The sequence below is a fragment of the Pseudorca crassidens genome, chromosome 15 (assembly GCF_039906515.1).
Source record: "Pseudorca crassidens isolate mPseCra1 chromosome 15, mPseCra1.hap1, whole genome shotgun sequence".
In the NCBI taxonomy this organism is placed as follows: domain Eukaryota; kingdom Metazoa; phylum Chordata; class Mammalia; order Artiodactyla; family Delphinidae; genus Pseudorca; species Pseudorca crassidens.
In genome coordinates this window covers 55,117,709-55,141,718 of record NC_090310.1, presented here as the reverse complement: position 1 = coordinate 55,141,718, position 24,010 = coordinate 55,117,709, and the positions used below count along the sequence as shown (strand labels likewise).

The window sequence follows — 24,010 nt, the reverse complement described above, 5'->3', positions numbered from 1 at the left end:
GGGCTGACCTGGCTGCCAATATTGGTGCTTTGGGAACATTGCAGGGAGTTAAGTGGTAGCATGGATATCTAGGGCCCCTTTGTAAGCCCCTCATCAGACCTCCATCCCAAAGCCTGACTGGTTCCTGGGATACCTGACTATTCCAGAGCTGGCTCCCCCACTTTCCATTGTGTTGCCTGCAAGAGCATACTTGTTCTCTCCCAATAGCCACAGTGGGCACAAGTGGGGGCTTCCTTTCCCAGCCAGGTGGTGGGCTCAAACCAGCCATCCCATCACCAACCCCTACTGTTGAGCCCGGGCCCCCCAGGCTCTGTTGCATTCCCCGCCCCCTCTTTTCTCAAGGAGATATATATACATGATGTTTTTCCCTTCTGGAACCTCATTTGCCTTCCCTGCTTCCCTGTCATGGGCCCTGCTTGTGGTCATCAAGGACCCTGATGACACATCCTTTGAGTCAGAGGACACAGGCTTGGGCTTTGGACCCTCCCCTCCCCTGAGGCCCTGGGTCACCTCACAAAGGGCTTCGCGTCTTCCCTGGGCAGTTCCTGCATCCCAGGGATCTCAGAGAGCAGCCAGGGGCCCCGCCTCCCAACTCACTGGCCCAAGAAGAGAAACAACATCCTGCTGGGTTCCCGGACAGGAAAGCACCATCAGTGGGGGTCCCCTGAGAAGGAGGGGCTGTGGGATTTTTCCTCTGTAACGACTGGAGAAACCGAGGCCTGCTGGGGAATTATGGGTCTTCAAGGTCACATGTCAAGTCAGAAGGAAGTAAATTCATTTAGTTGAAAATCTCTTCAACAGTCGTTAGTGAGGAGCATTAGTGAGCCTGAAGAGAAACCTCACATTCCCATTCTGCTTATGTGCGTTCATAGGGCCTCTTCTGAGGGAACTGGGTCTTCATGCAACACGGATGTTTGGGCAAATGTGGGTAGGCTCCCGGAGGCTGTTTCTAAATCGTCCGATCTGGTGTTATGTGAAGTGGCTCCCGTGGAGCTCTGGGCTCAAGGGTGGCTTAATTCATTGGGATCCGACCTTTTACTCAGTAAAAGTGTTCAGCTCTGAAGAAGTCTGAGAACCCATCACCCCAAGGCCGGTGGGAGCTCCAGGGCAGCACAGGCATTTGTGAGGAGGGAGAATGTGCAGGCTGGTTTTGTTCTCTTTGATGGAGCTCAGTAACTCCACTCGGCTTCAGGAAGGTACCTACTGTTGAGAAAGGGGACAGGAAAACTTGAACACAAGGAAGGGCCACGTGCTGACCTTCAGATTTTCCAGGATTTCCAGGGTTCAATGGCTCTTGAAGGAAGGGGGCATGAAGGGGAAAAAGGGGTGAAACAGAACAGGAGGCGGCTCCCTCCTACCCCTGCCATCCAGAGAGATTCTCGGGTGATAGTGGGGCGGCGGGGAGAGGAGGAAGCAGGAAAACCACATGTTTGTGTGGGAAAATAATGAAAAAAATTCATATATATAGCATTATTTCACATGATCATATCTCCTGTGATTTCATAAAAATCATGTGTTTGTGTGGGAAAATGAAAGAATATAGTTCATATGTATTTCATTATTTCACATGATTTTCCTGCCTTTTCCCCTTCCTCCTGTCACCGCAGAATCTCTCAGGGAGGTTGGAGGTGTGGAAGGGAGCCTCCCTTTCTATTTTACTCTTTGCTGAATGTACTGAAGTGAAAAAGAAGTCTTTACCTACAAGTGAATTACATTTTTTTTTTTTAGCAATTTCAGAAAACGAATATTGCAGGATGTCTTGGCTTCAAGTGCCTACAACTCAAAGACGAGTTTTGAAATGAAAGACTCATTTGTTTATTTTTCTACCATGGGACTGAAAATGGAAACTTGCCCAGAATCAAAATACTCACTTCTCTGACTCCCAGACCTTTTTTTTAAAAAATTAATTTATTTATTTTTGGCTGCGTTGGGTCTTCATTGCTGCACATGGGCTTTCTCTAGTTGTGGCAAGTGGGCGCTACTCTTCGTTGCAGAGCACGGGCTCTAGGCACGTGGGCTTCAGTAGTTGTGGCACATGGGCTCAGTAGTTGTGGCTCATGGGCTCTCAAGCGCAGGCTCAGTAGTTGTGGTGCACGGGCTTGGTTGCTCCACAGCATGTGGGATCTTCCCGGACCAGGGCTTGGACCCACGTCGCCTGCATTGTCAGGCAGATTCTTAACCACTGTGCCACCAGGGAAGTCCCTTCCAGAACTTTTTGATCCACTTGTACCTCCCCAGCTCCTCTGGGGCAGCCAATCCTCTGACTTCCCTGGCCCTCCCCCACCGGTGTGTGACATGGGGACACTGAGCTCGGGAGAGGCCTGCCTTGGGGCTGGGAGTGGGGCAGGCAGTTCAAGGCTGAGCAGGGCTGGAAATGGAAGGGTGGGGTTTGCTGGGTTAAGCTCAGTAGTCTCTGGAGTTAAGACCTGGCTCTGAATCTTGGTTCCACTGCTTACTCTTGGTGTGACCTTGGGCACGTTACTTCACCTTCGGAGCCTGGTTTCTCCTTTGTGAAATGAGAAGGCAAGCCGTTTCTGCTCCCTGTGGGTTGATGTGAGAATTGCACAAAGGGTTATATAGCACGTGGAACTATATTCAATGTCTTGTAATAACCAATAATGGATAAGAATCTGTACACCTGAAGCTAATACAATATTGTAAATCAACTGTAGTTAAATTAAAAAAAAAAGAATTGCATGAAGGGATATCTAAACACTACACATTCCTAACCCTTATGGACCATCTGTCACTAAATCAGATGTGCCCGTGACATTGGGTCATCAAATCAGAGGCCCTCTGATGTCCCTCTGCCTCTGGCTACTTTTTTGCTCTATCGTGCTTTTTCTAAAAGGTGGACCCGGATAAAAAGAGCTCACGATATGTCAGGAAATCTAGTGACAGTCAATGAGAAAAGAGTTGAAACCAAGGGTTAAGTGAGGTTTCTAAGTCAATCTCACTGCAGAGAATAGCTCAGATATTGGAATTGTGAGGAAAAGCAAATGTTAAACCTGAAAGTTGTACTCCTTTTTCATAATGGAGAAAATATTCGCCTTTTTAGAGGCAACAGACTGGAGAGGACACAACTAGACCATATTCAAATCCATATAAACCATTTAATTTAAAAAGTCATATAAAATAACAGACAAAAAAATGCAGAATTCCCCATGTACTGTAGATAAGAAATCAAACAGGGTTGAAAGGCACACATTCATTTCAAATTTCATCATAGGAAGTCAGGTGACCTTTGCACCCAATGTAAAAAAAAGTCCTTAAGTTGCTCTTTGGAATAGCAGTGTTTAAGGTTTTCCTGCCATGCTTGTTTATTCCTCTGGGATGTGACTGTGGAGTTGTGGAAGAAATGCTCCCCTGAAAGTCTGGTTAAACTGGTCAGCTCTTCTGAGTGTTTTCATGGAAATGTCAGACAGCCAGGAAAAGCTAAGGCAGAAGGTTGAACCAAAGGTTTAGCTTTGGTAAATTAGGCAGAGCTGCGTTTGACAGCAGACAGGGAAACTGTGACATCAAGGAGCATTACTTTAATGTCAGGCCCAGCTAGGCTCTAAAATAATGGAGCCCAGGACTATGGAGAAATGACCACCAAGTTCAACGCAGTTCACTTGGCACTGGTTTCTGTACAAAACGTTTCAAACTCAGTTCTTTTTGACATGGACCAGATTTTCCAAGTGCCCAAGCCACATCCAGGCTTTAAGCTAGGCCTCAGAAGTTCAGTTGCCTGAAGATTCTTCAATAACATTCACCTCTAAGGAGAGGCTGAAAGAGGAATTTCCAGTGACAGCTTCTGGCTCAGGGCCCAAGGGTCCCCAGCCAAGGCTATCTCGAGGTGGCCCCCAGAATTGCAGAGATCTCTCTTCTCAAACAGTTTTGTTAGAAAATAAAGCAACAGCCAATGTTTTTGGGCATCTGAAATCCAGCCAGGCCCCCTGAGGTTTGCATCCTAAAATAACTTCAAAATGGAAACAGAGTCTCAGCCTTACCCTTGCAACCCACATCCTTTGTGTGACAGGAGAATATTTATAAAAACATACTAAAATACATCTGATATTTCCCTCTAACCCCAGTACTGCCTTTTACCTTCTTAAAACTCAATCCTCCCAACACTGATGAACCAAAACAGAAAATGACAATTGAGGCAGCTGTTAACTGGCCCACATTCATGTCTCAAGGTAGAGACAACAGAGCAAAAAGTAGAGAAAAAAAGAAGTCCATTATCTGCTTTTGATTTACAAAGCCAAAGGCCTTCAGGGGAAAGGCTGTGAGTCATATAAACAGACACAAATCCAGAACACTGGGTAGTGATAAAAGCAAGGCTTCCCTACCCCACAGACCAGCCAAAGGCCCTAAGTAGACAGAAGCCCCTGGGGAAGCTGAGAGCCCTTAATTTGGTGGTCTTTGGGTACGGGGCTGCCCTGTATCCTGTTCTTCTCTCCCTGACTGGTTGGGATGGAGACCTCACTGGAAACCTTGATGCTGGGAGGTGGTTTTTATGAAGAGAGAACTAAGCCCATCTTCCTGAGCCTCAACCCAGAGTAGAAGCTGTTGAGACATGGAGTGGGTTTGAGAAATGGGTTTCCCTGAACACTTGTGTCACTGTGTCTTTAGAAGGACTTAAGGGATCCCCTTTAATTGTGGTTGAAGGCTCCCCAGGAATGGAATGGGACTTGCACATGGGGCAGTAACCGATGTCCAAGACCAGATGGGTCAATGGTCACCTTGGCAGATGTCACTCGGGACTGATGACACTGAGGGCCACTACTCTGACCCCTTGTCACCAACTGGTACCAGGTAACTCCACCTTTCCCCAGACCTTCACCCCCAGACTTTGACCTATGGGACAAAAGTGTATGCGGGGGCTCCCTCTGCCATTTTCACAAGATGGTAGTTAAAGGCACTTCTGTTAAGGAAAGACATTTCTTTTCATACCTGAGTTTGGGGAATAAGATTTGTCCTTGCTACATGTGCTTTTAACCTGTCTTTCCTTTGACTTAGCAAAAAAGCAGATAAGCACACGGACAGCTTCTAGCCATGCACTTGCAGGTTCTGCAGGTCATAGCTACAGGTGGAGCCTTGGAGTAATGCCGAGCAGTGTCCTCTCTCCCGCCCCACATTACAGAAGAGGTTAACTGAGGCCCCTTCCACAGTGGGTAGCAGAGGGCAGAGTGAGGAGAGGGATGTGCTAGGCAGGGTGCTGGAAATGAGGCGAGGGTCTGGGTGTCCAGTGGTGAATATATGCTGTCAGCCTGGAATGTACACATGGTGCAGGCTGTTGACCCAACGTCCGGGTAGGACTGCCCTCTGTGTAGGTCCAGCAGGCCTGCTTTGTTCACTCCTGGCCACCGGTCAACTTGTGGAACAGGTCCTCGTCGAGAGTTTCATTCTGGTCCTTGGAGCGGGTGGACAGGAAAATGTAGCCCCCGATGTACTCATGCACGACTTTGCAATCCGCGCTCAGGCAGGTGAATGCGATGGAGACGTTCTGGTCAAATTCGATCGCCACCTGGAAGAGGAAGGCACAGGTATACTTAAGCTCTGACAAAGACGAATGAGAAAGAAGCCGCTTGGCTGGAGATGGTCCCAGAGCTGAGGACTCCTGAGGTGTTGACAGATGGGTTTCCCCAAACCCTGCATAACCCACTGCTTGCATCAAAGCTTACAGAAAACGTCTCTGCTCTCTGGGCGCCCTCTTGTGGTGTCAGCTTTGCTGCACACCTGGCAAAACATTCTAACGCTCAACACAAAAGATATTTCCTGTCTGGCTCTTGTTTAGATGAAAGAACTGTCTAAGCACTCCCTGTGTGGAGGGGCAGAGTGCTTTGCAGATTTTTTAGTGGAGAGAAAAAGGCTCATGTGAATTTTCCTACAGCCACGGCCCTCACTCCTTCCCAGCTGGAAGTCATAAACTCTAACACTGGAAGAAACTGAAGCTTCACCCGTTCTCCACCTTGGCTGCCCAGTGGAATCAGCTGGGGACCTTTAAGAATCACTGATCTACACAGAAACATTCTAGTCTAGAACCCTTCATTTCTCCCAATTACTTCTTTCCATCATCCAACAGTGGGTGAGTACAGGCACATGTGTCACTTAGATGTGATTTACAATTTCATTTCCAAAGGTCCTTTTCAAAAGACGGCCTTTCAATGAATTTTAACACAAAAGTGTACAAAATGTGTTAGTTTACCAACTCTACTTTTGTCATACATTGGCAACCCCTTTAATATCTAGAGACTAGATATTATAAAATTAGGACCCATTTGTCCAGTATGTACATAATATATACAGTAAAGTTAAACCAAAGGCATGTAACATATAGAGCAATGGATAAGTTGAAATGTTCAATAGTACACACCAGCAAAAGTCTTTTGCAAGGCTCATTCTTTATTTTGCAACATCTAAGCTTTTAGATATCCTGAGGTGACAATGTATGATAAAAAGTAGAGCTAATGAATTAACCAATTGGTAAATATCTTTGTTACAACTGATAAAAAAAAGCAGCATCTTGGATATGGAATTGTTAAACCGTCTCTGAGAAATGTACGTCAGGACTAGCTCATTAGGTTAGCAGCAGAGGGGCAGAAGGAAGTATAAAGGGAGGCATGTATGTGGATGTGTTTGTATTTATATTTTGCTTTCTGTCTCATTTTTAATGGAACATTAAGGAAATGTGGTATTTTAATCATAACTCCTCCAATATCTTTATCTAGAGGCCTGTTGCCATTTTTGTCTTTTATGAAATTTTTGTTGCCAAGCAAGGCAGGATTACATTTTTTTCCTTGTAGATTGAGTTGGTGTAGTGTATTCTTGGTTATCAAAATACTCAAATAGCTTTGGGACGTTGAAATGGTAAATATTCCTGATGTCTGAAAAAGCACAGTACATAACTGTATGATCTTACTTATATGAAAATGGATGCTTAGTTGTATAGATACACAAATGAGACCTAGAAGGACACATCAAACGGTAAACTGCTTATGATTATGGATGACTTTGCTTTTTGCTTCTTGTGTTTTTCGGTTTCCTATTATGCACATGTTAACTTTTAAAAAATAAACGTTATTTTAAAAACAAACAAACAAAAAAAGAATCACTGATCTCAGTAATTCCCAGAGTCAGATTTTTTTTTCCAAACTGTGTTATTGAGGTATAACCGATGTATAATAAACAGACCTATTTAAGGTGCACAGTTGGATCATTTTTTTTTTAAATTGTAGTTGATTTACAATGTTGTGTTAACTTCTGCTGTACAGCAAAGTGATTCAGTTATACACATATACATTCTTTTTTAAATATTCTTTTCCATTATGGTTTACCATAAGATATTGAATATAGTTCTCTATAACCTATACAGTAGGACCTTGTTTATCCATTCTATATTTAAAAGCTTACATCTGTAACCCCAACTTCCCACTCCATCCCTCCCCCAATCCTCTCCCCCTTGGCAACCACCAGTCTGTTCTCTATGTTCGTGAGTCTGTTTCTGTTTTGTAGATAGGTTCATTTGTGTCATATTTTAGATTCCACATACAAGTGATATCATATGGTATTTGTTTTTCTCTTTCTTTTTTTTTTTGCGGTACATGGGCCTCTCACTGTTGTGGCCTCTCCCGTTGCGGAGCACAGACTCCGGACATGCAGACTCAGTGGCCATGGCTCACGGGCCCAGCCACTCCGCCGCATGTGGGATCTTCCCGGACCGGGGCACAAACCCGTGTCCTGTGCACCGGCAGGCGGACTCTCAACCACTGCACCACCAGGGAAGCCCTGTTTTTCTCTTTCTGACTTATTTCACTTAGTATGATAATCTCAGGCTGCATCCATGTTGCTGCAGAAGGCATTATTTTGTTCTTTTTTTTATAGCTGAGTAGTATTCCTTTGTACCTATGTACCACATCTTCTTTATCCATTCATCTGTTGATGGACATTTAGGTTGTTTCCATGTCTTGACTATTGTGAATAGTGCTGCTATGAACATAGGGGTGCATATATCTTTTTGAATTAAGAGTTTTGTCAGGATATATTCCCAGGAGTGGGATTGCTGGATCATATGGTAATGATCATATGGTAATCATATGATACTGGATCATATGGTAATTCTATTTTTAGTTTTCTGAGGAACCTCCATACTGTTTTCCATAGTGGCTGTACCAACTTACATTCCCACTAACAGTGTAGGAGGGTTCCCTTTTCTCCACATCCTCTCCTGCATTTGTTATTTATAGAGTTTTTAACGATGGCCATTCTGACTGGTGTGAGGTGGTGCCTCATTTTTTGTAGTTTTGATTTGCATTTCCCAGAGTCGGATTTACACGACCTTGGGGATACAAGGTTTTCGAGTCACTGCCTTAGAGGCCATCTAATCTCAGAACATTGTTCTGCAAATGAGTCCAGATGGTCAACAGCCCTGCTGAGAGGAATCCATGGTTCTTAAAAAAAGAAAAATGTGAGTCACTTATCCTCGCTCTACATTGACAGCTTTATACTGGAAAAATGGGAATGCCAAAGGAATGCGATAAAGATCCTATATCAGCAACAGCAGAATGTTTTAAATCATCAGGACACTCAGGTGTGTCTGACTTGGTCTAGCACGTCCTGTGATGCAGGCATGGCCTGACCTGGTTCCTAGGGCGGGGACGATGGGGGCTCAGGGCTCCTGAACTCAGAGGCTAAGTTTCCTCCATGACCCCTGTGTACCTCGCTGGCTTCTCTGATACTTTTCCCCTTTGGGACTGGAATGCTCTCCAGGTGGGCAGTTGAGCCTCTGAGTTCTCAACCAGTTACATCTCTTGGCAGCCAGTCAGATGACGCCTGTTTTGTATTTATTTTGTATGATATTTACATCTCAGGTAGTTTCAGCTAAGTAATGGTCAGCCTAAATCTTACATAATCATACACTGAGTTGAAAGAAATTAATCAAACTGCTCAGCAATTTTAGAGTCTGTCTGTATGGAGACTAAGCCAACTTGTGTTAATTCAAAAGCATTTGGTCTGTGCTTGCTAGGAAACTGCTCAGGACTGCATGTGATTATTTTAGCAGACAATTACCACATGCTTGTGGTTTCTGAGTTCTAAGTATAATAACACCTTCTTAAAATCAAAATAAGCTGCAGTTCTGAGGGAACACACATTTATAGGCTCAATGCTGAATGTACCAAAAACTTTCACTTTACCTGCCGGATTTCCCAGTTTACATTCCACTGTTTCATATTTGTAAATCTCCATGTTGTAATTGGAATCCCAGTGGCTGCATCGATTCTAATCAATCTATTATATGAAACTCCCAGGATGTCATCTTTCTTGCTTCCTTTAAATCTGAAAAAAAAATAATTAAAATATGAAACTGCTTCCTGTAACATGATGTTCATTCACATACAACTTCTTAAAGAGAATACCAACATTTCAAATCATTTCTGAAGAACAGACAATGAGGGATTAACTTTCTATAGAAGGGCATTTTCATTAGGATAGAATATGAAGGCTGGAGAGTAGGCTGTCCTGCAGACATTATTTAAGTGAAACTGACATCAGAGGAAAGCAAAATAAGAGGCAGTCAAGTCAGTTAATTCAAATTAGCATGAACTGTGTATGCTAGGTACCCTTCTAGGCACTGGAAATACAGCAGTGACCTAAACAGACAGAAGATTCCTGACCTCATGCAGCTTGTGTTCTAGTTGGGGGACAGGGTCATGAATAAGTGAAATATACATGCCAGATAAGGTCATAAAGGAGGATAAGGCACAGAAGTGGGACAGGGAATACTGGCAATGAGGTTGTTACAATTTTAAATCGAGAGGGAAGATCTCAGTGAGAAGGGAGATTTGATCAAAGAACTAATGTCTGTGAGGGAGTGAGCCATGTGGATATCTGGGGAAAAAGTATCTTAGGCAGAGGGCACAGCCAGTGTGAAAGCCAGAGTCTTTTTTTTTCCTCAGGCTCAAGGCCCTGCTAGGAGGCCAGTGTGGCTGGGCACAGTGAAGGAGGGGAGAGGATGTGAAATTCCAGCACTAAGGTCTTGTAGGGCCACTGTAAGGATTTGGCTCTTACTCTGAGTATGACACAATGCCTTCAGTGGTGGTGAGCAGAGGCCTGACGTGGTTTGACTGAGATCTTAAAAGGATCACTCGTGCTGCTAAGTTGAAAACTTAGGGGACCCAGGAGAAGCAGAGAGATCTGGTAGGCACTGTGAACAGAGGTATGGAAGATTGTCATGAGCAGCCAAAAGTGTTTGGGCCATTTGTGAAAGGACAGTATTCTAAAATTAAAAAAAAAAAAAGAAAGAGTTCTACATTCTAGCCCAAATGAGAATAAACTGGGCTCCATGAAACCACTTAAAATTGAACAGAAAGTGAGAGAGGCAAGTGAGCATTGTAATCACCTGACAAGGTAGTAGGTGAGGCCGAATTCAGGTAGAGACTGCCATGCCTGAATGAACTGCAGCTTGGCTTCGACCAGGGGCATCTGGGCCACGTTCTGATGGGCTTCCAGGATGCGGGCTGCCAGCTAAGCAGAAGTGGGAGATGTCAAATTCTCCTTAGCAGGCACTGACTCTCTACAGCAATCATCCCGTTGGCCCCGGGTCCCCAACAAGAAGAATGAATGCAAGGCCCAACTACAGCTCCAGAAAGACAATTCCTCCCATTCATTCATTCACTCTCTCTCTCTCTTTCTATAATACACGCAAATCACTGTGGAGAAACAGGAAGATGGACCAACACATAAATATCTAAGCTTTATGTAGATGAAGAGTCCTGAGTTCTTTCTGGGGTCTGTGGTCTCCATGGACAATGGTTCTACTTGAATCAGTTTATCTGTGTAACTTTCAACCCCACTCTTATGGAAGCATAACTTAAAATTTTAATTTGTGGGGATTAAATCATTATTTTTAAATTAGGTTTATTCTGAGAATATTGCCATGTTCAGTTAGCAGTATAGTCACTGCTAACAAAATTCACAATAATTTCTTAATATCATCTAATACCCAGTTCATAGTCAAATTTCCCTATCAGCTGATTTTTCATGATGATGATCTCAGTCATTTAAAATTATTTATTTTATTTCAGAAAATACAGAATTTGCTGCAGACAATCACCCCAACCAGATTAGTAGTACCTGTTTAGACTTGTGCTTTTTTGCACACCTAGGTGACACAAAACATTCCGGGTTCATATCCATGTTTTCAAGACCGGAAGCCACCTGAGATGCTGAGTTCCGGTTTTTCATCCTCAGAAATGAAAGGATGTTAAGGACCTCTGGCTGGTAGGAGCTGTCCGCCATGGTTTTGCCCTTTGATGCCAAGATGCAGGCAGCCATCCACTGGGCATACTGACTCTCCTGCAGCAAACACCAGAGAGCTGAGAAGTAAGTTCAAATGCAAAGCAGCCATGCTGGGAACAGAGCAGGACCTGGGCTTTCATCTCTATGATACAAAACCGTCACCTTCCCAGCAAGGAAAGATATGAAGTGGCACACATTCAGACTGACTGTTAACCATGTAATTTAAAGTCCAATGAGAGCTTTTGAGTCCTGTGTTGAATTTCTAGATACCACGGGGCTAGAGAATATGAATGTCAACTTTAAGAAATTTCATGTGGAGAACTTTGCATTTAAAGACGAACCAAGGAGGGACTTCCCTGGTGGTGCAGTGGATAAAACTCCATGCTCCCAATGCAGGGTCCTGGGTTCGAACCCTGGTCAGGGAACTAGATCTCACATGCATGCTGCAACTAACAGTTTGCATGCCACAACTAAGGAGCCTGCGAGCCACAGGTAAGGAGACCGTGTGCTGTAACTAAGGAGCTGATGAGCTGCAACTAAGGAGCCCACCTGCCGCAACTAAGACCCGATGCAACCAAATAAATTAAAAAAAAAAAAAAGATGAACCAAGGACAAAAAGGAGCTCCGTGGGGCACAGACAGGTGAAAACCCAAACTACCCGATAGCCTCCTTGACACATATTTCCATTTTCATATCATATCTTATCTCTATGACAGAAGAAAATGAGGAAAAATCATTAACTGACTTCTCATATTATTTCTCCCCTGGCCTATCCTTAGTAAAGATTCTAATCCCATAGCAGGAATCAGGTCCATTGGTGGTGCTGAACCAGTTAGTGGTGGCTTCTATTGTTCTTTAATGTCAGTGCTCATTTGTTACCTCAGGGAGCAAAGGGGAGTGGTCCCAGAAGCTGAGGGGATGCAGGTGCAGAATCGAATTAATTCTTCAGGGCAACAGTAGGTGTGGTTCACTGAATCACTGGCCTCAATCTTCACCCTCCTAGCATCCACACCTCTTGCCATGTAATTTTACAGTCCCTCCCGCCAGAGCTAGAGTGTAATTTCCCATATCTTGACTTTGGGCCTGGCCATGGATGTGCTTTAGTCAATGGAGCATGGGTGGAAATGACAGTGTACCTACCGATTGACTGCAAGCTTAAGATTTAGGAGGTCTCACACATTCCCAGTTCCCCTCTGGCACTTCTGCCATCACTATGAGAAGAGCCTCCTCCCCAGGCAGCCTGGGACCCAGAATAAATCCCATGAGCTCAGCCTGCGATAAGGAGCCAGCCGAGCCAGGTGGATGGCTTGAAGCAGATCTGCCCAGATGCCCTCAGCCTGGATCATTCAATCCCCAGCCCACCTGCAGAACGTTTATTCGTATGTGTCTGTGTGATTTTTGTGATTGTTTGATACAAAGCAATAGCTGACTGATGAGTGCCCTCATTTGAGAAAACACCTGAGATAGTTTGTCCTGAGGCTTAATAAAGGTGAGGTGACTTACCATTTTTGTGGTTTTACTTACGTGGTCACATCTCAGATATACTTCATTCATACCATCAGCAACCGGGATTAGTAACTTGATTCCAAATTTTCTCCCTGCTACATTTACATCTGGCACAACTTCACAGCCTGAGTGATAAAAGGCAAGGACAGAACTGAGTTCTGAGAGATCTCTTAGACAAATATCAGATGTGCATCTAAAATAAAGACTTTGAACATAAGCTCCTCAGATTTGGTTCTCTTCTGAAAAACTGAGGAGCAGGCTGATAACATTAATTAAAGGATAACTAGATAAGTTATGAACATAACATGGATAAATAAAAATATTGCTTTTATGGATTTCTTAAATAATCATCAGTTGAATTCATTTTTCAGGTTGATTTGGCTATTCTAACTCGTATAATCAGTTATTGAATATAAGCTTTGAAATGAATTAAAGCAGAGGGAATCCTCTGATTGTCACAATGATAAGGGAATTGAGTGCACTAGTTAATTAAATTTTTAGTTAATGGAGTTACCAGTACACTCACGGCCACTTTCAGAAATCAGGCACAAAAGTGATACTGAATTAGACATAATTGTTTTGGAATTCAGAGTGTTTTTCAGGATCCAACAATGTCTAATGTACTATGTTTATGACACCAATTACCACCACTTCAGAGACTTGGACACACTGGGAAAGAAGGGACAGCATAACACAAATAACCATTCACTGGTTTGCATTTCAGGTCCATGTTTCACAGGGAGGAGGAGCTGCAGGCAGGCGGTCACTGACAACCTGTGACATAAGAGGTTCCTCTGGGAGTGAACCTGCTTCACTGGTGGGAGTCTTGGCTTTCATCCGCCTGCTGGGCCGTGACAAGCCATACCAAGATATTGGACTCTCTTACCTCTAAGATTTAGTTTTTCTACTGGTTCTCCTTGTTCAAGTTCCTTATTTTTAAAGTAGGCTATAGACGTGTCTTTAAAGACGAACCAATATTGTTTGAAAGCTTTTAATATTAGCTTCTTGGGCCTGCAAATTAAAGTACAGTAAGCATTTGAAAAAGCATCCAGAAATGTAGGACACATTGCAAATTCAAGTGGATCAAGATGCTCTAGGGACCCTTTGAAACAACATCCTCTGTATTTTTAAAAATAATTTTCAAATTGCTAACTCATTTCTAAAAACTGAAAATGGGGTTTTGATATGAGATGCAGAAGTTAACGCAAAATCTCAGGAGCTAGACCACCTGGGGCTACACTCTGGCTCTGCTACTGTATAAATGTGTGACCCTGGAAAAGACACTTCATCTTTCTGGGCCACATGTACTGCTTCTGTGTGATGGGAGAGTATCAGCCTCCAGTTCATAGGGCTTTTGTGAGGATGGAAAGAGGTAATCTCTATAAGGTACCTGGCAAACTGAAGTGCTCAACAAATTATTATTATTATTACTATGATGATGATGTGAGAAACATCCATGAATCTGGTGACATCTAAAATTTCAGTTTACTTCTTGAATCTGAAAAAGCTGTCTATACGGACAACACAATCTTCAGATTATCAGACATAAAAATCAGATATAAAGGTACTTTTCTGTACTTTCCTCTTGACCCTTAAGAGAAACCATGAGAAAATTCCTAGTGAGCCATGGAAATCACCAAAATCTACAGCTAATCTACATAGACTCACTCTTATTAAAAAATATTTTGGCACAACATTGTAAATCAACTATACTTCAATTTAAAAATATTTTGGGGGAAGACCTCCAACCATTATATCCATTGGGGCCAGAAAACTTTGTACTCTGGGCTAGACAAGGTTGGCAATGCCAATGGCAGGCCTCAGCTGGGTCATTCAAAATAGAAAACAAGAGATCAAGCTGGGGAGTAGGGAAGGGGATACAGATGGACAGAGAAAAGGTAATAGGAATTGTATGTGGTTCAATGGAACAATCCCAGCCTTGGGGGTGCATCAGGGTATCTCATGTCTGAGGGGTAGATTTCTGCATTCAAAAACAGAGGAAGAGAGGAAGCTTGGGCTTAACTGCACTCATATATAATTTAGGGTAAGTCTTTTAACATGTCAGTACTAGTCTTTCATTAGCTAAACATGTGCTATCCTTAACACCAGGATAAGGGAGAATATGTTCATTAAAAAACCAATGTATTACAGGAGATTATTATATAAAAATCACACAATAAAACTGAAAAACATTATACGGAGTTAATATTTCTAGGATTTAGAAAATCACTACCTTAAAATAGTATTTATCATGTTGAAAGTTGTAGGTAGTATAATTCTAAGGAATATATTTAAAAGATTACTTGTCTAAGAATCAGATTCTCTAAAGTTAATATTTTCAAAGTAAAATCTAAAGACACAGCCTACAATCAAAAGACAGTGAAGTCTCAGTTTAGTCCTAGGCATCTAAATATTTCTATTCAGAATTAAGAATGAAACTCTGCTTCTCTATTTTAACTGGACTTTAAGAGTATCAAAAGATCTTAAATTCCCTCTACTATTTTCTTCCAGGTTGGTTCATCCTCCAGCTGCTTTTGCATATCCTCAAAACTAATGATGTTCCAGAGGCTGAGGCAGGGCAGGGAAGGAGGAGTGGAGAAGGTGGCTGGGTGGGGAATGGTGCACACAAGAATGAGACAGTTTTTTGTACACTGAAAACTAGATGACGCTGTTGAAAGAAATTGGAGAAGACACAAATAAATGGAAAGATATTCCATGCTCATGAATTGGAAGAATTAACATTGTTAAAATGTCCATTTTACTTAAAGAAATCTACAGATTATAGGCAATCCCAAAGATATTTTTCACAGAAATAGAATAAAAAATTCTAAAGTCTGTATGAAACCACAAAAGACTCTGAATAGCAAAAGCAATCCTAAGGGGGAAAACAAAACAAAATGAAATGAAACAAAACAAAAAACAAACAAACAAATGAAAAAACAAAGCTGGAGGTATCACCCACCCTGATTTTAAACTAAATCACAAAGCCATAGTAATCAAAACAGCATGGTATTGGCAGAAAAACCCATGCGGTTATGGACAATTAATTTATGACAAAGGTGCAAAGTACATACAATGGAGAAAGAATAGTCTCTTCAATAAATGGTGCTGGAAAAACTGGACTGCTACAAGCAAAAAATGAAACGAGATCACCATCTCACACCATACACAAAAAACAACTCAAAATGGATTAAAGACTTGAATGTAAGTCTTAACCATATCTAAAACCATAAACTACTAGAAGAAAACATAGGCAGTATGCCTATGTTTGCTAACATTGCTAAGACATTGGTCTTAGCAATATCTTTCTAGATAAATCTCCTCAGGCAAGGGAAAAAAAAGCAAACATTTAAAAATTGGATAACATAAAACTGGGAAGCTTCTGCACAACAAAGGAAACAATCAACAAAATGAACAGACAACCTACTGAATGGGAGAAGATGTTTGCAAATGGTATATCCAATAAGGCGTTAATATCCAAAATATATAAAAAACTCATACAACTCAACAACAACAAAAAACAAACAACCCAATTAAAAACCGGGCAGAGGAGCTGAATAGACATTTTCCCAAAGACATACAGGTGGCCAACAGGTACATGAAAAGATGTTCAACATCACTAATTATTAGGGAAATGCAAATCAAAACTACAAGGTTAAAATCATCTCATGCCTGTTAGATTGGCTATTATAAAAAATACAAGAAATAACAAGTATTGGTGAGGTTGTGGAGAAAAGGGAACCCTCATACGCTGTTGGTAGGAATGCAAACCAGTGTAGCCACCATGGAAAAAAATATGGAGATTCCTCAAAAAATTAAGAATAGAACTACCATATAACCCAGCAATTTCATTTCTGGGTATTTATCCATAGAATACGAGAACACTAATTTGAAAATATATATACACCTTTATGTTCACTGTGGCATTATTTATTGCCAAGATACGGAAACAACCAAAGTGTCCATTGATAAATGAACAGATAAAGAAGATGTGGTATGTATATGTATATGAATATATACATATATATTCACAATGGAATATTAGCCACAAAATAGAATGAAATCTTGCCATTTGTGGCCACATGGATGGACTTTGAGGGTATTATGTTAAGTTAAATAAGTCAGACAGAGAAAGACAAATACCATATGATTTCACTCATGTGTGGAATACAAAGAACTAATAAAAAAACAAAAGACAAAATAAATGAACAAACCAAACCAAACCAAAACAAACACCTAGATAACAGAGATCAGAGTAGTAGTTACTAGAGGGGTAGGGGTGGGGCAGGGGTGGCAAAATGGGTAAAGGGGATCAACTGTATGGTGATGGATAGAAACTAAATTTTTGGTGGTGAGCACACTGTAGGGTATACAGGAGTAGAAATATAATGTTGTACATATGAAACATATAATGTTATAAATCAATGTTATCTCAATAAAAATAAATTTCAGAAAACCAAAAAACAAAACAAGCAATCAATAAATGTTACCTGAAGTATGACAAAAAAAAAAAAAAAAAAAAAAAGAGAAGAGACAGTGTCAAATACTCATGGAGCTTGTAATTAAAAGAGGGAAATGTATAAGTAAATAAATATAATAAAATGTGGTAAGTCATACCACAAGGACATAGGAGTGGTGAGTAACAGAGTACACAATATTTAAACATAGAATGAAGGATCAATAAGAATTTGATGGGAGGAACAGGGAAAAGAAATTTCAAAAAGAAAAGTTCAGGGACTTCCCTGGTGGTGCAGTGGTTAAGAATCCACCTGCCAATGCAGGGGACATGGGTTTGATCCCTGGTCTGGGAAGATCCCACATGTCATGGAGCAACTAAGCCCATGTGCCACAACTACTGAGCCTGCGTGCTGCAACTACTGAAGCCCATGTGCCTAGAGCCCGTGTTCCACAACAAGAGAAGCCACAGCAATGAGAAGCCCGCACACCGCAACGAAGCGTAGCCCCCACTCACCACAACTAGAGGAAGCTCACATGCAGCAACAAAAACCTAACACAGCCAAAAATAAATAAAATTAAAAAAAAAAAAAGAGTTCAGGCAACTGCATGTGCAAAATGCAGAGACGAGTCAGAGCCTGGTACCTTGCTGGTAGGAGTTGAGTCAACACTTCTTGGACATCTGCCTCATGCTGGGTGCCGGGCTGAGCCATGGAAATGGGCAAAGAGGCAGTTTCTGAGGCTACAGCATTTCCATGTGTGGGGCTGATGGGGACCAGAACAGCAAGCAGACGAGGGCCACGGTGGGACTCTGAATGTCCACCTAAGGAGCTGGGCTTTATTTTCTAGAAAAATGGTTCTCAAATTCTGGTGTTCATCAGAATTGGGAGGGAACTTGTTGAAGATATACAAGCCTGGGCCCAGTCCCAGAGAATCCTTCCTATTCAGCAGGTCCAGGTTAGGGCCCAGGCATCTTCATTTTAAGTAACCTTTCCTAACATGTTTCCCTCGTTTGAGAAACACAACTCCAGACCAGTGATCTCCAAACTAAAATGTGGCACACCCAATCCTTAAAATATTTTGAGTACCTACCCCCTAACATATTTACAATTATTTATTTGTAATATATTACAATATATACATTACAAAACTTGTATAAACCTAAATTAAAAATAAATATATGTGAAAAGTTTGGTTTGTTTCAAGAAGGGAGGTTATTGCTCAGTTATACAAACCCCAGTGGAGGAAGCACACTGTTGGCCCTGTTTACTAAATCACACTATTCATATTTTAATGCCGTCTACCTGTTTGTGAAGGTTTTTGTTGAAACAAGGCTGCTAATTTCCATCTTTGCTGATGTCAATCATTCACATATGCAAATTGATCAGGATATGTTGCTCTTTAATATTTTTAATAAGTGGGTTTAAAATACACTATCACTCTTAATTTGGATGCTTTAACACAGAAAAATTCTGTTTCCAGGTTTTAAAGGTGAGCAGATAATATTGCTTTAATAGGCAGTATCATTATTGGCAACACTGTGGCAATGGAAACATTTCCAAAAAATTGTTTCAAAATGTTCTCTTCATCAGTGTCTTATAATTTTTTGCATACACGTCTTTTAGGTAGGTTTATTCTGAGATATTTTATTCTTTCTGTTGCAATGGTAAATGGGAGTGTTTTCTTAATTTCACTTTCAGATTTTTCATCATTAGTGTATAGGAATGCCAGAGATTTCTGTGCATTAACTTTGTACCCTGCTACTTTACCAAATTCACTGATGAGCTTTCGTAGTTTTCTGGCAGCATCTTTAGGATTCTCTGTGTAGAGTATCATGTCATCTGCAAACAGTGACAGCTTTACTTCTTCTTTTCTGATTTGGATTCCTTTATTTCTTTTTCTTCTCTGATTGCTGTGGCTAAAACTTCCCAAACTATGTTGAATAAGAGTGCTGAGGGTGGGCAACCTTGTCCTTCTCTTGATCTTAGTGGAAATGGTTTCAGTTTTTCACCATTAAGGACAACGTTGGCTGTGGGTTTGTCACATATGACCTTTATTATGTTGAGGAAAGTTCCCTCTATGCCTACTTTCTGCAGGGTTTTTATCATAAATGGGTGTTGAATTTTGTTGAAAGCTTTTTCTGCATCTATTAAGATGATCATATAGTTTTTCTCTTACAATTTGTTAATATGGTGTATCACGTTGATTGATTAGCATATATTGAAGGATCCTTGCATTCCTGGAATAAACCCCACTTGATCATGGTGTATGATCTTTTAATGTGCTGTTGGATTCTGTTTGCTTGTATTTTGTTGAGGATTTTTTGCATCTATGTTCATCAGTGATATTGGCCTGTAGTTTTCTTTCTTTGTGACATCTTTGTCTGGTTTTGGTATCAGGGTGATGGTGGCCTCGTAGAATGAGTTTGGGAGTGTTCCTCCCTCTGCTTTACTTTGGAAGAGTTTGAGAAGGATAGGTGTTAGCTCTTTTCTAAATGTTTGATAGAATTCACCTGTGAAGCCACCTGGTCCTGTGCTTTTGTCTGTTGGAAGATATTTAATCACAGTTTCAATCTCAGTGCTTGTGACTGGTCTGTTCATATTTTCTATTTCTCCGTGGTTCAGTCTCAGCAGGTTGTGTATTTCAAAGAATTTGTCCATTTCTTGCAGGTTGTCCATTTTCATGGCATAGAGTTGCTTGTAGTAATCTCTCATGATCCTTTTATTTCTGCAGTGTCAGTTGTTTCTTCTCCTTTTTCATTTCTAATTCTATTGATTTGAGTCTTCTCCCTTTTTTTTCTTGATGAGTCTGGCTAGCGGTTTATCAATTTTGTTTATCTGCTCAAAGAACCAGCTTTTAGTTTTATTGATCTTTGCTATCATTTCCTTCATTTCTTTTTCATTTATTTCTGATCTGATCTTTATGATTTCTTTCCTTCTGCTAACTTTGGGGGCTTTTTGTTCTTCTTTCTCTAATTGCTTTAGGTGCAAGGTTAGGTTGTTTATTTGAGATGTTTCCTGTTTCTTAAGGTAGAACTGTATTGCTATAAACTTCCCTCTTAGAACTGCTATTGCTGCATTCCATAGGTTTTGGGTCATTGTGTCTCCATTGTCATTTGTTTCTAGCTATTTTTTGATTTCCTCTTTGATTTCTTCAGTGATCACTTGGTTATTAAGTAGTGTATTGTTTAGCCTCCATGTGTTTGTATTTTTTACAGATCTTTTCCTGTAATTGATATCTAGTCTCATAGCGTTGTGGTCAGAAAAGATACTTGATACAATTTCAATTTTCTTAAATTTACCAAGGCTTGATTTGTGACCCAAGATATGATCTATCCTGGAGAATATTCCATGAGCACTTGAGAAAAATATCTATTCTGTTGTTTTTGGAAGGAATGTCCTATAAATATCAATTCAGTCCATCTTGTTTAATGTTTCATTTAAAGCTGGTGTTTCCTTATTTATTTTCATTTTGGATGATCTGTCCATTGGTGAAAGTGGGGTGTTAAAGTCCCCTACTATGATTGTGGTACTGTCGATTTCCCCTATTATGGCTGTTAGCATTTGCCTTATGTATTGAGGTGCTCCTATGTGGGTGCATAAATATTTACAATTGTTATATCTTCTTCTTGGATCGATCCCTTGATCATTATGTAGTGTCATTCTTTGTCTCTTGTAATAGTCTTTATTTTAAAGTCTATTTTGTCTGATATGAGAATTGCTACTCCAGCTTTCTTTTGATTTCCATTTGCATAGAATATCTTTTTCCATCCCCTTACTTTCAGTCTGTATGTGTCCCTAGGTCTGAAGTGGGTCTCTTGTAGACAGCACCTGCCGAGACTGAACCAGGAAGAAATAGAAAATATGAACAGACCAATCACAAGCACTGAAATTGAAACTGTGATTAAAAATCTTCCAACAACAAAAGCCCAGGACCAGATGGCTTCACAGGCAAATTCTATCAAACATTTAGAAAAGAGCTAACACCTATCCTTAAACTCTTCCAAAATATGGCAGAGGGAGGAACACTCCCAAACTCATTCTACGAGGCCACCATCACCCCTATACCAAAACCAGACAAAGATGTCACAAATAAAGAAAACTACAGGCCAATATCACTGATGAACATAGATGCAGAAATCTTCAACAAAATACAAGCAAACAGAATCCAACAGCACATTAAAAGGATCATACACCACGATCAAGTGGGGTTTATTCCAGGAATGCAAGGATTCTTCAATATACACAAATCAATCAACGTGATACACCATATTAAAAATTGAAGTAGAAAAACCATATGATCATCTCAATAGATGCAGAGAAAGTTTTCGACAAAATTCAACACCCATTTATGATAAAAACCCTGCAGAAAGTAGGCCTAGAGTAAACTTTCCTCACCATAATAAAGGCCATATATGACAAACCCACAGCCAACATTGTCCTCAATGATGAAAAACTGAAACCATTTCCACTAAGATCAGGAACAAGACAAGGTTGCCCACTCTCAGCACTCTTATTCAACATAGTTTTGGAGGTTTTAGCCACAGCAATCAGAGAAGAAAGGGAAATAAAAGGAATCCAAATTGGAAAAAAAAGAAGTAAACCTGTCACTGTTTGCAGATGACATGATACTCTACATAGAGAATCCTAAAGATGCTGACATAAAACTTTGAAAGCTAATCAATGAATTTGGTAAAGTAGCAGGATACAACATTAATGCACAGAAATCTCTGTCATTCCTAATGATGAAAAATCTGGAAGTGAAATTAAGAAAACACTCCCATTTCCCATTGCAACAAAAATAATAAAATATCTAGGAATAAACTAAGTGGACAAAAGACCTGTATGCAGAAAATTATAAGACACTGATGAAATAAATTAAAGATGATACAAATAGATGGAGAGATATACCATGTTCACAGATTGGAAGAATCAACATTGTGAAAATGACTCTACTACCCAAAGTAATCTACAGATTCAATGCAATCCCTATCAAACTACCACTGGCATTTTTCACAAAACTAGAACAAAAAATTCACAATTTGTATGGAAACACGAAAGACCCCAAATAGCCAAAGCAATCTTGAGAACGAAAAATGGAGCTGGAGGAATCAGGCTCCCTGACTTCAGACTATCCTACAAATCTACAGTAATCAAGACAGTATGGTACTGGCACAAAAACAGAAATATAGATCAATGGAACAGGATAGAAAGCCCAGAGATAAACCCACGCATATACGGTCACCTTATCTTTGATAAAGGAGGCAAGAATATACAGTGGAGAAAAGACAGCCTCTTCAATAAGTGGTGCTGGGAAAACTGGATAGGTACATGTAAAAGTATGAAATTAGAAAATTTCCTAACACCATACACAAAAATAAACTCAAAATGGATTAAAGACCTAAATGTAAGGCCAGACACTATCAAACTCTTATAGGAAAACATAGGCAGAACACTCTATGACATAAATCACAGCAAGATCCTTTTTGACCCACCTCCTAGAAAAATGGAAATAAAAACAAAAATAAACAAATGGGACCTAATGAAACTTCAAAGCTTTTGCACAGCAAAGGAAACCATAAACAAGACCAAAAGACAACCCTCAGAATGGGAGAAAATATTTGCAAATGAAGCAACTGACAAAGGATTAATCTCCAAGATTTACAAGCAGCTCATGCAGCTCAATGACAAAAAAACAAACAACCTAATCCACAAATGGGCAGACGAGCTAAATAGACATTTCTCCAAAGAAGATATACAGATTGTCAACAGACACATGAAAGAATTCTCAACATCACTAATCATTAGAGAAATGCATATCAAAACTACATTGAGGTATCACCTCACACCGGTCAGAATGGCCATCATCAGAAAATCTGCAAACAGTAAATGCTGGAGATGGTGTGGAGAAAAGGGAACACTCTTGCACTGTTGGTGGGCATATAAATTGATACAGCCACTATGGAGAACAGTGTGGAGGTTCCTTAAAAAACTAAAATAGAACTACCATATGAGCCAGCAATCCCACTACTGGGCATATACCCTGAGAAAACCATAATTCAAGAAGAGTCATGTTCCAAAATGTTCATTGCAGCTCTATTTACAATAGCCAGGACATGGAAGCAACCTAAGTGTCCATCATTGGATGAATGGATAAAGAAGATGTGGCACATATATACAATGGAATATTACACAGCCAAAAAAGAAACGAAATTGAGAGATTTGTAGTGAGGTGGATGGACCTAGAGTCTTTCATACAGAGTGAAGTAAGTCAGAAAGAGAAAAATAAATGCTGTATGCTAACACATATATATGGAATCTAAGAAAAAAAGAAAAGGTCATGAAGAACTTAGGGGTAAGATGGGAATAAAGACACAGACCTACTAGAGCCTGGACTTGAGGATATAGGGAGGGGGCAGGGTAAGCTTTGAGAAAGTGAGAGAGTGGCATGGACATATATACACTACCAAACCTAAAATAGATAGCTAGTGGGAAGCAGCCGCACAGCACAGGGAGATCAGCTAGGTGGTTTGTGACCACCTAGAGGGGTGGGATAGGGAGTGTGGGAGGGAGGGAGATGCAAGAGGGAAGAGATATGGGAACATATGTATATGTATAACTGATTCACTTTGTTATAAAGCAGAAACTAACACACCATTGTAAAGCAATTTTACTCCAATAAAGATGTTAAAAAAAGCAAAAGCAAAAAATCCCCCCCCAAAACCCAAAATGTTCTCTTCACAGCATTAACATCTTTCAAAAACTGG

General features: G+C 40.8%; 1 protein-coding gene across 5 annotated transcripts in view; it reads right to left on the bottom strand.

Annotated features, from left to right (window-relative positions):
• Positions 1-3,088: 3,088 nt before the first annotated feature.
• FERMT1 (FERM domain containing kindlin 1) overlaps positions 3,089-24,010 on the bottom strand; it is a 66,565-nt gene continuing 45,643 nt past the window's right edge. For all 5 annotated transcript variants that reach the window (XM_067707508.1, XM_067707509.1, XM_067707507.1 and 2 more), the window contains 6 exons: positions 13,676-13,800; positions 12,808-12,914; positions 11,119-11,340; positions 10,385-10,509; positions 9,180-9,321; positions 3,089-5,512 (listed from right to left, as the gene is read on the bottom strand). In XM_067707508.1, the coding sequence (XP_067563609.1) occupies positions 5,339-5,512; positions 9,180-9,321; positions 10,385-10,509; positions 11,119-11,340; positions 12,808-12,914; positions 13,676-13,800 (895 nt within the window). In that variant the 3' untranslated portion in view covers positions 3,089-5,338. The remainder of the gene's footprint in view (positions 5,513-9,179; positions 9,322-10,384; positions 10,510-11,118; positions 11,341-12,807; positions 12,915-13,675; positions 13,801-24,010) is intronic.